The sequence below is a fragment of the Salmo salar genome, chromosome 03 (assembly GCF_965601325.2).
Source record: "Salmo salar chromosome 03, fSalSal1, whole genome shotgun sequence".
NCBI lineage: Eukaryota > Metazoa > Chordata > Actinopteri > Salmoniformes > Salmonidae > Salmo > Salmo salar.
This window is the reverse complement of record NC_138293.1, coordinates 73805405-73820951: the sequence shown is the minus strand read 5'-3', so window position 1 is coordinate 73820951 and position 15547 is coordinate 73805405. Positions and strand designations below refer to the sequence as shown.

General features: G+C 42.6%; 1 protein-coding gene across 2 annotated transcripts; it reads left to right on the top strand.

Annotated features, from left to right (window-relative positions):
* The first annotated feature begins 2684 nt into the window (after positions 1–2684).
* Positions 2685–15547, top strand: LOC106601460 (serine/threonine-protein kinase SBK1). 2 transcript variants are annotated; one of them, XM_014193680.3, is made up of 4 exons: positions 2685–2958; positions 7678–7868; positions 11060–11262; positions 11687–15547. In XM_014193680.3, exons 2-4 carry the CDS (start codon positions 7730–7732, stop codon positions 12470–12472), a joined length of 1128 nt encoding a protein of 375 aa, XP_014049155.1. In that variant the 5' UTR covers positions 2685–2958; positions 7678–7729; the 3' UTR covers positions 12473–15547. The 2 variants fall into 2 exon arrangements, with proteins under 2 accessions (XP_014049155.1, XP_014049154.1); XM_014193679.3 differs by having other exon boundaries at positions 2686–2958; positions 7678–7916.

Below are 15547 nucleotides of genomic sequence, written 5' to 3'. Positions count from 1 at the left end.
TATGTTTTACAGCTCAATAACTTAGTTGTTTGTGTTGCACAGAGGGACACAGAGAGGGTTTTTGTACTGTCATGATGAGGGCCCGAGGAGAAAATGAGACCTTTATACTAATCGATGGAGAGAACATTCAGACTGTCAACACTACTATTGTGTCATATAATTTATTTCCATTCATCACATTTCATTTGCATGTTTATGTCATGAGTGCTCTCTGATGTTCAGAGACCAGTGTGCCACAATGGAAAGTAATTCCCCCTTCACCCCCCCCTTTCACCCCCCCCCCCCCCCCCCCCCCCCCCCCTTCACCCCCAACCCCACCCAACACACACACACACACTCTCTCTCTCGTTCTCTCTCGTTCTCTCTCTCTATGTTATGACACAAATAATAATTCAAGCCCATGCCTCCAAATAAATCAATGATGTTTTCTGTTGCTGACGTGTGCATGTCTAATGGGCCTGTTAACAACTGTCCCGCTATGCCAGACTGCCAGTTGGAGAAATCATCCCGTCTTTCACTTGAGGCAAACCCTGTTACCAGCAGAATACCAATCCACTGCTGTGACGCAGGTCTTGTGTCTGGACCCGCTCAGATGAGAATGAATCAGACCAAACCAAAATGTTCTGGAGGCAATCCGGTTAGAAGTGCAGCGGAAAGGGATTCTAATAAGCCACGTAGTGAGTAGCCTGTCCTCTGTGTCCATTTATAAATGGATACTCATAGAAATATAACAAATTAATGCCGTTGCCTCTGGCACATGGTCTCCAGTACTCTGGTCACATTCACAGTCTGATTTGGTGCATTTGAGAAAAAGAAATGTGAGTGGATGCAATTGCCAACCTGTCACAATAGTTTGAAATATGCATGCATTGCTATCTACAAATGAACAGCACACCAATTCTCCACCCTCACGTGCCAGCAAGTTGCAATTTACTAATAATGGTAAATGCTGATTGTGAGAACGTGATTCAATGCAAAAATGGACATTCTGAACTAGCCTATTCAGCAATGAAGTGGCCTACTCTCAGACTCTAGTCTCTGGCTCACTCCAAGTAGTCACAGCTTTACACTGGTTCAATGTAACGAAGAACCACTGAGGATGGAAAGAGCTGCCAGTGCAGATCACTGTCAGCAGTACACTGTAATCTGTATGTGAGAATACTTTACTGCCTTGCCATTGTAGAATTCTGCTGTGACCCAGAATCAAACTCTCTGAGACATCTTCTCTGAGACCACCACTATAGGCAACTCCCACTCCACACTCATGATCACTTGTCTGGCAAGGTTGCCTCTGACATGGACCTGCTATGGGTCAACCTTGCTTGACCTGCCTGTCTGTGAATTTCCATTACATTTGTTATGTAAATAATATCCTTGACTCACTTATTCATTCCTTGAGTAAGTTTGACAATCTAAATGCATGCCTTGTTCTGATTCAGGACTTGCCAATGACAATTCAAATGGCATGCTTTGGCTACTCTTTATCCCATGGGACATGGTGGTCTAGAATGTAATAGGCCTGCTTTCAGTACCATTTTGACTGCTGCTGCCAATGGTGTGTGTACTGGGAGCGGAGTCAGGTGCAGGAGAGCAGAGAGTTGTGAACAGGCACACACTTTATTTAGGCAGGAGAAACCAACAGACGGACGCCACTGCGTCAAAACCTTCAGCCAATATGCCAAAGTGCAAAAACACGCAAACAGTCACAATAATAAAGTACAAACAAATAAACATACCTCGTGATAATAAAACACGGAATAAACGCACACCAGAAATAGCGTGGCAAACATGACACGTAACACGAAACAATCTCACACAAAGACATGAGGGGGAACAGAGGAATAAATACATGTAGTGTGATTGGGGAATGAAAACCAGGTGTGCAGGGAACAAGACAAAGCGGCGATGGCTATAAAACCAGTGACGTCGACCGCCGAACGCCGCCCGAACAAGGAGAGGAGCCGACTTTGGTGGAAGTCGTGACAGCTGCACTAAAGCATCCATAATTGGCATAATTTCAAAAGCCTATGTCCAAACTCCTGACCTGTCAATCACTTGTCCATCTGTCCATATCCTGATGCCGAGTCACTTTTACCCTGCCTTCATGTACATATGTACCCACTCTCTGCACATTCTATCAGTCTGTAAAATGCATTTAATCATTGTATATTCAGAAAGGAAAAAGCTACAATGTTCTTCTATATTTGAACATGACTGCTGCTTCCATGACCCACAAACTAGAAACACTATGGCCATTCTCATGTATTTTAGTTGATTCTTCTTGTGTTTCTATTTTCTATATTATTTTTTAACTCTGCATCGTTGGGAAGGGCTCATAAGCAAGCAATTCATGGTAAAGTATACACCAGTTGTATTCAGCGCATGTGACAAATACAATTTGATTTGATTTTGACACCTGCCGATGCCAACACCTGTTCCACACACATTTGTAGGCGATTTAAACGTCCTGGGTCAAATAATACTCAAATACATTACATTATATCTGTTCCACTCGTTTTTTACTTGTCGTTTATTCCCATTGCGCAAAGAGAGAGAATGTTGGGTATCTGTATGGAGACACAAGACCCCCTCCCTCCGTTATGTCGCGCCGCTGCTGCTTCGCTCTGCTCTCCGATTGGACAGTCGCTGCGGAGGGCTGGCGTTAATGCAGCCTCGCTGCCTGGCGGTAGTTGCATCTAGCAGCCGTAGGCCGACAGAGACAATAGGGCAAGTCAGGCTGACAGAGGTATTGACGAGGCAGACAGAAGCACCAGCAAGGTGATATTATTGTGCGCCGCTGTGCATATTGGCAACAAAGCGTTGAATCTGCACTATTCAGAGACACGATTTTGCACAGGAAATCAGACCAGTCCTGTAACGGTTTATCCTGCTATACAATTAAAGTTTCTGCTGAACGGAATGACAGCACCAGCTATTGCATGCAGCGCAATCTGAAAGGTAAGAGACATTGATAACAATGAATCATCATTGTTGGTTGGATCATAACAATTTCAATCAATTTATCAGTGCTTTTATTTGGATTTTATAGACCTGCTTATTGATTTTGCATAATGTTTCACACATTCATTATTCCTGCTGGTCTGTTTTCATCCCATAATGACATGTTTACAAGCAAGTCGATGTGCTTTAAAACATGGTTTAGAATTAGCTATGTGGTTTAAATTGTGTGCTTACATCTCTCAAATGGTTATTTGTTGTGCATCATTGTCTTACTGTAACCTATTATTTAATACATCTACGGCATCGTAACATGTAGCCTGAGACCAGTATAGTAAACAGTAGAAGGACAATGGGTATGATAGCCTATGGCTGAAGCTATTTGGCTTGATAGCATCATAGTGAAATAGCCTTCCAATGAATTGCAGTGATATTTATGTATGTTAATAAATACCTGTGTAGAAGGCCATTTGAAATATATATGATGCGCTCAAGTGCTACATCTGTCATTGTAAACTCTTGTGTATTGGTATGGATGTTCCTATGCTCCTCTCCTCGGTGCCTTGTCTGTTCACCACACACACACACACACACACCACACACACACACACACACACACACACACACACACACACACACACACACACACACACACACACACACACACACACACACACACACACACATTTACCTTTTACACAAATTATTTTTCTATTCTTAACACCTACAGTAAAGTTCCATATGAATCCTCCATGCTACTTGTAGACACAACATGTCATTGTTCTCGTCAGACGCTGTAGATAATAGCGTCTGACGATAATAGCGTCTATGCTTTGTCTGTGCTGGGACATGTGATCCAAAGACTTGTGTGTTTTGTGGTCACTTAGCCAGAGCATTCAGAGGATATCTATTCTACCCGTTGCCTTTGTCAGCTTCATCTCACACTGGCCATACAGCAGTGTGAGATGAGAAACAGCTATAGCATTCAGAGCATATGCAAACTATATTCTTTATGAAGTGTCCCTCTCTGACCATACTGTAGATGTAATGGGGATCATATTCAGATACTCAGCATTACCCAGAGCAGCAGGTTGGATTGCTTTCCTCTCAGACAGACAGTGTTATGTAAGCAATGTGAGTGAAAACAGTTGACTTTGCTGTTGGTGGAGGTTGGAGAAACCCCTCTGGTGATTTTTAATGGTTTGTGAGAGACAACAGAAACCCATCCCTCTCTTACGACGCAAACTTCATTCTAGATGTACTGTTATATCATTCAAATTGTGAGCTTTGTGATTTGAGAGCTGCTGGTTTGGGGGCATTGTGGGTGTTGTCTTACTGGCACTCACCTGTTTGTATTTGACAATAATATGCTAAGGGCATCAAGGTGCCAGTCTGTCTAGCATTTCTCCTTGACTGTGAGAGGAAACAACAGTGGCACCCAGTTCACCTAGTCCTTGGGATATAGCCTATTTTACTAGTGGACAGACCCCAGGAGAAGGACTTCTGCACTGTTCTGCACTGTTCTATCTTTTGGTCTAAATTGCTCTCTGTTACAACACCAAATAAACCATGTTGACCCGTATTATTCATAAGTGTTATGAGTCATGACTACTAAAGCACCCTCCACACAGGCTGACCTGTTCTGCACATTAGTTCTGGTACTATACAAACACACAAAACTATATTCACATCCCCTAGCTGTTTGGAAATGTTGGACAATGTACTTTTTTGAAGATGGTAAAATGGGCTGTTAGATTTGTTCAAACATTTACAGCAAATAGAGGAGAATGGCCCCCACTACTCAGTTAAACAAAGAAAACAGTACATTGGCTGGATGTTCTGTTTGGGTTTAGGACGTACTCCAACAGCCTGCCAACATGGTCAATGGCCCAGGTAATTGAACTATCTACCAGACCAGCAGAACTCAAATTGCAATCTCACTGCATCAACAGCCTTCAGTCCAGTAAAGCTGTAGTAGGACTTCTCTAAGTAACTGTTATACCTTTGTTGGAATACCTACTGCACTGAACAACAACACAGAGAACATGCTATGCACACACAATCAACTGTAGATAGATGCTGTGTTGCATCCATGGATTAATACATTTTACAGCATCAAAGACCATGTCACAATTTCCATTTGAATCTAAATGGCTAAGTAAGACAAGGCAGTGGAAGTGTGTTACAGAGGACATGGGACACGTTTATAAGAGTGCCAGACTCCTCATTTAATCATGGACTGGGCGGCAATCATCCACATCGTAACTGTGGGAGACAGGCAGGGCCATGAAGAATAAATCACAAAACTGTGATCCCATTTCAGTTCACAGCTCAGTCTCTTGATTTGTGTAGATTTTGACATGTTAATCAATCATTTACATTGTTGTTTTCCCTCTAGAAAATCGTACTTAATCACATCAAATCTTGCTAACAAAGCTTGAGATTCACAGTTTACATTGCATATCTACAAATGAATCACTCCGGCTCATATTACAGTGATGGTAACATTTTGTAGGTGGATTACCTCTTTACTCCCAGATCTATTGATTAGACATTAGACATTATTATTAGGTGTAAATACTCAAGAATGGACCTTGGCAGGCAGCATTGATCAGCTGGCCAAGGCAGCTCTTGCTGTGCTGCTCTTTCTGTTGTGTGTGAGGTGTGTTTGTGTGAGTGTAAATGTGTCTGTGTGCACGTGTGTGAGTGTGGAGAGCAGGAGGCAGATGACCATTGCTCAGCACTTTGTGCGGGTTTTCACGTTTCCTAGCTATAGTCACATAGCACCCAGACTGTAATTCAATCAATATTCCTGGCATCGCCAGCAATTAACTACAGCCTGCCTGCCTGCCTGTCTGCCCTCTATGAGCTGTGAGCTGCAGCAAGGCGACAAAAAGGTCCTCAGTGTCCAGGCCTCTCACTGCACTGCCCAGCCCCTCCCCCATCTGCAGTACTACCCAGCCCCTCCCCCACCTGCAGTACTGCCCTTTGGGCCCTCCAGTCACCAATCCTCATCGACCACCTTTTCTCCAGTGTGTTATGCAAAGAGCAGTGTCACATGGGGATACAGAAGGAGGAGGGGTGGGGATGAGGGCTGTGACTCAAGGTACACCAGTCAAACTGTGCTCCGTCTGTGCTTTGAATACAGATGAGCTGAATCCCATTGAGGAGAAACATGGCACGGTGGTCACAGTGCTCTATCTGTGTGACAAACAGAGCTTGGTGCTTCCAGAGGTCCTCCTGGGAATAGCGGTGGCATGAATATTCCGGGGACGGGGACTGGGGGCAGGAAGCGGGGACGGGGAGCGGCGAGGGAGCGGCCCTGGTGGCTGCTGTGGGGCTGAGTCAGGGCTGCAGCAGAGGAGCAGAGCTTAATTACCACTGTTTGACTCTCCTTTCATCTCCAGGCTCTTTGATATGACACAAACCATGCAAAAGTGTGTGTGTGTGTGTGTGTGTGTGTGTGAGGGTCTGTGTGTTTGTGGCGCTGGTTTATCTTCATATGTAGAAGAGAAACGGGACTGGGCTGCCTAGGCTGTTGTGTGTTTTAATAACCTTGTCAGTGGGATGCTGACTGGACTGCTGCTAGTAGTCATAGTACTGCTCTGATGGACAGCCAGCTGGCTCCCCTGTTGAAACAGCCCCCTCAGTGAATTGTCACACATGTACAATGCATAAACTCACAGAAAAATAAGCGCACGCACGCACGCACGCACGCACGCACGCACGCACGCACGCACGCACGCACGCACGCACACACACACACACACACACACACACACACACACACACACACACACACACACACACACACACACACACACACACTGTGGAGCCGTCCCTGAGGCATACACAGATGGACTATCCACAGGATGTCTCTCGCATCCTGTCTCATTCAACACATTCTTATCTTCATTAATGAGAGATGGCACAATTCTGCTGTACCATCAGGGCCGTGAAGTTCATTCAGTCATTCAGAGATTTGTCTGCCCTGGGTGATGAAAGAAAGGATATTGAAAATGAGTGTTTCTTGGCTTGTCGTTACATGGTCTTGGATCAGCCGGCCAACTGAAACAGATCTGCAATGAGCTGAGCTGACAACATTTCACCAGCAGGCAAGATAATGAAAGTGTCTGTCAAGAATGAACCACTGATGTCGCTGTCTCTCCTTTGCCATGCAAGTGAATGTTGAGTTGGTGCTCTGAGTAATTTGAGGCTCAGACCTAGACTAAAGGTTTTATGGATCTCACAGAACTCTAACAGGAGACATTTTGAAACAAAGATTTGGAGGGCACAGAAGAGTAACAGAAGAAGCATAGCCAAATGATCTGAATCCAGAGTGTGAGTGACTGATTAGTGAAGTGGAAAGGGAATTAGCTGTCTCTGTTCTTTCCTCTGCAGTGGTTGTGTGTTCCCCAGCACTGTTTTCTGGGTGGAAACAGGCCTGTGATCTCGGTCACTTGAAAGGGGCTTCACACAGCGGAAAGTAGATCTGTGTTTAACGCAGGATGCAATGGTTACATAAGAGCTTATTTGTCTCGGATACAAAACACTCAGTGTCTTTGATGTTGTCGATAAGCGAGGTGTGTCTCTCTCTGTGTGTAGAGAGAGGTGAGACACAAAAGCCATTGGTGTATCCACCATTTTCATTGTATAGGCTACGTGCCTATCTCTCTTTAACCTTGCATTCCTTCCTGCTCCTCCTGTTAACTTCTTTAGGAACAACAGCAGTCACCAGATCCCTGTGCTCCAGGCATCTCTCCCAGGCAGAATGAGCTCCTCTCCCCATGGGTCCCACGGGTCTGGGTCCCGCGCCTCCATCGACATCCTGGAGGAGCTGCAGCTCATTGCTGCCCAGAACCTGGAGAAGCTAGACATCAGCAAGTACTATGAGGTCATCAGAGAGCTGGGTAAGGGTACCTATGGGAAAGTGGACTTGGTCATCCACAAAATCAGAGGTGAGTTTGTCTCTGATGCAAGCTACCTGTGCCGTTGACAATCACCAATGTGTTATATTCATGTTGGTTGGTCTATTCCAGACACACCATCAACAGAGCGCAACAAAACAGAAACATTGCTTGCTGATGTGAAAACAACCAAATCATATTTTTTCTGGGGTTTTATGTGTTTACAATCAGAACATTTAGATTCACTCCAGATTCCATCTCCAATGTATTTTTTTTACATGTTTTCTTTCCATGGTCACAGTAATCTTACACATCTTTGAAGTATTTAGATCGCTCCACTCTTTAAAGAATGAATTTGTGGACCATAATTATAGGGAATGCGGCGTCCCTAGTTTCGGAATAGCAGTGAAGCACAAACCCCATCCAGATTGCTTATCAAAATGACCTATTTTAGCAAATCTTTTCAACCTTTGTGACATAAAATGCAAGCCAAAATGTCAACCATCTGCTCAGTCCACTTTACAGTCTTGTTTAACCAACTCAGAAGTGTGTGTGTGTGTGTGTGTGTGTGGGGGGGGGGGGGGGGGGGGAGCAATTGACCCTCCTACATCTAGAGGAATAATGACATACACAAGCCACCAAAGTGCACAGTTTGTCCTCAGCTCTTTTATAAAGCAGTGAAAGGACACACCATCTGGAAGTATCCAAAACCACTATCACTGGGTTGTCATTAGACCTAAATCATGTACAAAAACACTTACATCCAGGCTGTATCACAACCGGCCGTGATTGGGAGTCCCATAGGGCGATGCACAACTGGCCCAGCGTCGTCTGGGTGTGGCCGGTGTAGGCCGTCATTGTAAATAAGATTTTGTTCTTAACTGACTTGCCTAGTTAAGTAAAGGTAAAAAATTAAGTATTTACCCAGCTCTCGGATCCCACGCTGCCATCATATTACATTCCCCGATTCAAACATTTGACGCTATCAGCTCAGGACATAAATAATGAAAAGATTTCTTGCCGTCAGAGATGTGTTGAATAGTATTTATATGATGACTTCTAAATCATGCTGCTGTGTAATTGGGTTTTAGTGAGGCAGGCCAATTTGCTACTCTATCAAAACTCTGGGAATTAGGGTGGCTGTAAATTTGGGTATGAGTATAATCTCAGATTAGCATGATTCATAGGGGAGACCAATCTTTATTTTATAGTTTGATGATAGCTTTGATAATGCTCACTCAATCCATCATACAGGTGGATATTAGCTTGAATGTAGACCTGTAGTTCTGGAATAATTTATTGCATATCAGTCATCATGTGGGATTACCACAATTCAGCAAAAATGTATATTAGGAGATCAAATCATTTTGAAGCAAGCTATCAAAACAGTTCTTCACTTTCTAATCTGATTTAGTTATAATTAATATTCACAATTTCTCTGTGAGTGAATATCCATCTAAACCTCTTCAAAATGTACAGTATGTTCAATTAATATTTAGTGTTCACTTTTGTATACGACTATAGAGAGACAATATTAGTTATCTTGTATTTGCAGTGCAAATATTTTCCCAATACAATTTTCTCTATTGATTTTAATAGTTCAACATTCCGTTTTTACCAACATTCTGTTCTTACCATATCAACGATCATATCATTTGGTGTAGTTTTAGTTTAATTTATTCACACACAAAAAAGACAAGTGAAAGACAAACAGTGACATTAAAAAAACAAGGTACAGTAAAGATGTGTGCAGGTGAGGTTAGAGACCCAAGAGGACTTTTATGAAAACCCCAAAATATACAGTGGATTCGGAAGTATACATGTTGTTATGTTACAGCCTTATTCTAAAAAGGATTAAATAAATACAAATCCTCATCAATCTACACACAATACCCCAAAATGACAACGAGAAAAGTTTTTTTGGTTTTTTTTTACCTGAATGCCAAGCGTCACGTCTGCATGCTCACTACTTTATGCTCTGACCAGAGCTGAGGTGGTGCTATTGGAGAAGCTTCTCTTTTCCCCTGAGCTCACAGAGCCACTGTGGCACCAGGGAGAGACAGACATTGAGGCATTTCAATCTGGCAATTTTCCATCTCCCAGTCTTGACCTTGTCCCCTTCCCATATTTCCTCTGCTAATTTCTGTTTTCCTGTCATTTGGGGAAATAGGCTGTGGCTGGTATGAGGTTCTGAGACATTTCCTTCCAGATTGCTCTGCGCTAAACATAAGGAACACCTTCCTAATATTGAGTTGCCCCCCCCCCCCCCCCCCCTTTTTACCCTCAGAACAGCCTCATTTCATTGGGGCATGGACTCTACAAGGTGTCGAAAGCATTCCACAGAGATGCTGGCCCATGTTGACTCCAATGCTTCCCACAGTTGTGTCAAGTTGGCTGGATGTCCTTTGGGTGGTGGACCATTATTGATACACCCAGGAAACTGTTGAGGGTGGAAAAAACCCAGCAGCATTGCAGTTCTTGACACAAACCGGTGCGCCTGGCACCTACTACCATACCCCATTCAAAAGAACTTAAATCTTTTGTCTTGCCCATTCACCCTATGAATGGCACACAATCCATGTCTTCAATTGTCTCAAGACTTTTAACCTGTCTCCTCCATTTCATCTACACTGATTGAAGTGGATTTAACAAGTGACATCAATAAGGGATCATAGCTTTCACCTGGATTCACCTGGTCAGTCTGACATGGAAAGGTGTTCTTAATGTTTTTTATACTGAGTGTATATGAATCACAAGGATTTACAGACAGGCAAAGGAAAAGCAGCTCCCCCTCCCAATCATTGGCTCTAATTTTATTAGTGTTGCACTTACTGGCTCTATTTCAGTACGTGTTTACTGCAACACTTTTGTATGTAATCACTTTCAATTTACTGCCAAATCCACTGCATCAAAGCTGAAGTGCCCATGCAGCCCCATCCCCTCCTCTCTGTAGGTAAAGAGGATGGTGTTGTGACTAAACTATTCTGACAGAGGCTTTGGAATATTTATAAATCCCCCTCAGCGAAAAAAAATGTGGTCTTGGATGAAATCCTGTAACCTCACTAAATTGAATTAATCCCAGACAGGTTTTGTAATTAATATCAGTTTAATTTATTTACAAGCCTAAATTTGGTGCAGCTGTCTCATAGAACTCACAGAACATTTCTCATCCAGTACTGTACGTTATATTCTAGGCACTAAGATGGCTCTGAAGTTCTTGAGGAAGAAAACAACCAAACTGAAGAGCTTCTTAAGGGAGTACAGCATCTCTCTCTACCTGTCTCCCTGCCCCTTTATCATCAACATGTTTGGCATTGCCTTTGAGACAGACGACTACTACGTCTTCGCTCAGGAGTATGCCCTGGCAGGAGACCTCTTCGACATCATTCCCCCTCAGGTGAGATGAACAGAGATGTATTCATCTGCTGTTACAATAGAAGGCTCTCAACATAATGTCTGAAATATGAATAACATAAAAGCTATTTTATTTCCAGCTGAAGGATAATGTACAGATTTCACATAATAAATGTTCATGTGTAAAATTCATGTGAGATATTGGTACTGTATATCTATTTTTAGAAAAAGCTCAGATAGCAACATAATCCAAGTCATTATCTAACCACCCGTCATCCATTGAAGACTATTTATAGAAAGTGATTTTCTATAACTAATGTAATACCTGATAACCCCTAGTCAACATGTACTGTGGAGAGTTACATAAAATCCTTGGCTTATGGCCAAACACACATTCTCATGGACGGCTTAAATCTTTTACTTGCTGGTGGATTGTTTGACCTCAGTGTGTACTCGTCTCTGTTTAGGTGGGTCTTCCAGAGACGGTGGCTAAGCGTTGTGTGCACCAGGTGGCCATCGCCCTGGACTACCTGCACTGTAAGAAGCTAGTCCACCGGGACATCAAGCCTGAGAACATCCTCATCTTTGACAAAGAGTGCCGTAAGGTCAAGCTGTCAGACTTCGGCATGACGCGGCGTGCCGGCTCCCCAGTGAAGCGTGTCAGCGGAACCATCCCGTACACGGCACCGGAGTTGTGCGACGCCTCGCAGCACGAGGGCTTCTGCGTGGACTACAGTACTGACGTGTGGGCCTTCGGTGTCCTCCTCTTCTGCATGCTCACCGGCAACTTCCCCTGGGAGAAGGCCCTGCCATCGGACGCCTTCTACCAGGAGTTTGTGCATTGGCAGCGGCGCCGGACGGGCACGGTGCCCTCTCAGTGGCGGCGCTTCACAGACGAGGGGCTGCGCATGTTCCGCAGGCTCCTGTCCATTGAGCAGGAGCGCCGCTGCTCCGTTAAGGAGGTTTTCAGCTACTTCAACCACCACTGGATGCTGGACAATGAGCCGGGCAGCAGCAGCGTTGCTGGAGGAGGGTCAGTGGGCAGTGGGCCCCAGGTGGAGCTCAGCTCGTCGTCATCTGAAGAGGATGTGCTGGTGGACAGGCTAAAGCAGCAGAGCCTGATAGAGCCCATGGGCGGACACTACTCCTCCACCGGCTCCCCCTCCTCCACCAGGAGCTACGAACGTGTCTCCCGTGACAACGGAGGGGCCGGACGCATCTTGGTGGCCACGCCCATTGAAATCTGTGTGTAGAGATTGGCTATGTGCACACACATACACACACTGTATAAACACTAACATACGAAGGTCAAATAACAGAGAACGATCTTCCTGGTTAAAGGAAGAGGTGGGAGAACAGCCTGGTCTCATAGACTAGAGTAACATAGTAAATGTAAATCCTCGACACTGAAAGTATTATGATATGTTACTTTTTGTATGGTTACATAAGACAGATGGTTACTTAAGGCAAAAACGAAAGTAGGTTGGTTGGTCGGGCTATAACTCGAATGTCTAGCAACCCAAAGGTTGCAAATTTGAATCTCATCACAGACAACTCTAGCAACTTTTCAACTACTTACTACTTTTTAGCTACTTACCATGTTAGCTAACCCTAACCCTAACCTTAACCCTTTTAGCTAACCCTGACCCCTAACCATAACCCCCAGTCTAGCTAACGTTAGCCAGCTAGCTAAAGTTTGTAACATATAGTACGTTTTGCAAATTCGTAACATATTGTACGTTTAGAAAATGTGTAATATATAATACAAAATGTAATTCGTTATATATCATACGAAATGGGTGATGGACATCCAAAAATTATTCATACCATACGAAACGAAACGTAGCATATCATGCTAAATGGAGTGTCACGGATTTATGTACAGAGTAATACGAAATGCTCTGAGACCAGGTTGGGGAGAAAGGAAGATGAGGAAAAATGATGTTTGGTGCTCGAAGGAGGTGGTTGTTTCACTATAGATTCTGACAAACATTCCTATTGACGATTAACTTTGAGGGAATGCCAAAAGACAATCACAACCAGTACTGATTACTGAACAGATGTGTGGGCGTCTGCAGGCATTTATTGATGTATTGTACTGTAGATATATTCAGACTAAAATATACAACAAGATCGGACAGAGACAACAAACATGTGAAGGACAAAACAAGTTTTTACAGAATAGCAACATAATGTCATGGTAAATTGTATTGGAGCTCACCAGATCCTATCGTAAAGCAATATGTTCAAGCAACTTCTCTGCAAAAATTACTCTGATAAATGGCTCATGGAATAATGGAAGAAATTAAACAATTTTGAATCTGCTGTAATTGCATCAGTAAAAGATAATTGGAGAGTTTAATTGTGACTTTTACCAGAGTGCAATGTGAACCAATGGTACTATGGTGTGTTTGTATTGTATACCCTTATGTTCTGTGGGTATATGAGCTTTATGTAATGTAGTTTTTGTTAATATTATTTATTTGAGTCCTTGATTTCTGAACATATATTTTTGCTATTTATTTTATAAAGTAGCATTAGAAATTTGACTTTTTTGATATTTTACGTTTGCCAATGTTTTACTGCTAGTGCAATTTAAGCAGCCATTTAAGAAAAGGGAAACTGCATTTGACCTTCCCCCATAGCAATGTCATATAATTCCATGGAACTGCTTTTCATCTCATGTAAATGGATTATGTTGATGTTGGCCATTACCTCTTTAGCAGTAGCTATAGTACATTATTATGTCAGTCAGAGTGTTTAGTTCACCTCCTCTTGTCTGCGTGCTATGCCTGCTAGGCCTGGTACACCATGACAGTAATGCAGTAATGGATAAGAACACCGATGCTGACTTTATGTGATAGCCTGCCGTATACATAACCATTAGAAGCTTAACGCTACTATGGTTTTACTTTAGTTTATTGACTGTTGTGTCATGGTGACATGAGGACGAAATGTCCATGTTTTATGTAAAGCATAAAGTGGTTTCATTTTGTTTTCTCAGGTATACTCTTTATAATATATTATACCATATGGGTAAAACAAACTGTTATAAGACTATGATAGTATATGGCCAATACACACCATATACACACCTCTCTTTTGGGGATCATTTAAAACCTCCAGCTGAACCTAAATGTTCTGTGGGCATGTTGTACCATAACTCATTTCTTATCTTTTAGCTTTTAACTGTAGGTAAAAGGGCAGAATCCTAAAAATTGAATTTCCTTGACTGGTCTTTTATTTTATACATTAGTTTGGCAAATTTGTACATGCAGATGTCAGATGAAAGCATCAAAGGATGAATGGATGAGCATTTTTTTAATTGCATGGTTAATAAAGAAAACATTTGTGAAATCAGCTCGTACAGTAATTGTGCCAGTGAAAAATATGTGCAAAAAAATAGTTGTATAGTGAAATTTTGCTGTAGCACAAATGTGCATAATTTGATATTGTTCTCAAAACAAAATCTAGGGCTGAAATAGCAAAAAAGAATTGTTCCATTGTATTTGACGTGCTATATTTGTATAGGCTTCCATCATAAGATCACAGACGATGTAGTGGGACAATGGGGATGCTACCTACATGTCCTCAAGTACGTTTGGGATGTGACTTGAATTATTTGTTTTATTTTGTGTGACTTACCTTTAAAAGGGAAACATTTCAAAAGCTGGAAAACAGGATGGGATACTGGATATAATGTCCACCATGTAAATCTGAAATACATGAGGCATTTGGGAGAAATGCACAACAGTTCATTTTGGAATAGACTCTACTCTCTCTGTGTGTTGTGTTTTTCAGAAATGTTTGCATGAATCAATATTTTTCTGGAGGAACACTGTTGAAATAAATCTCTAGAGTGAAAAGTTGCAGTATTTATTTTTCTGCCACTGGAGAAAATACTTATTGTATGTTAACAGAGGCAAACACACTGGGCCCTATTTCCCCCTCTGCCACACCCACCACCCCCTCAGAAACACACTAGACTGATCAGGAGAAAAATAAATTCAGCACTTTTTTGTCTTTAAATAAACATCAATGCATTTTGAAAGCAGCAGTCCAGTTCTGTTGCCTCTCAGCTGCTGATATATTCCCATGAGTAGATATTTCATAAATCTGTTATTTATGTGTTTTGTTATTAGTAATGTTATGGGATTTCCTTGTCTTTCTGTGCCGTGTAATTTTACCACGCTGCCGTGTTGTGGAGTTTGTCTGTAGAACATGCGCTGCTAGAACTCGTCTCTTATGCAGTCCATCCAATAGAACGCTGTCTTCCCTAAACTTTCCTCTCCTTTCATTCAAAATGAAATAAAGCAATCTGAAATTAA

Coding starts and splice junctions, on each gene's coding strand:
- LOC106601460 (XM_014193679.3), top strand. CDS start 7,730: ATGAGCTCCTCTCCCCATGGGTCCCACGGGTCTGGGTCCCGCGCCTCC. Junction 7,917..11,059: donor GGTCATCCACAAAATCAGAG/GTGAGTTTGTCT, acceptor GTTATATTCTAG/GCACTAAGATGGCTCTGAAG. Junction 11,263..11,686: donor TCGACATCATTCCCCCTCAG/GTGAGATGAACA, acceptor GTCTCTGTTTAG/GTGGGTCTTCCAGAGACGGT.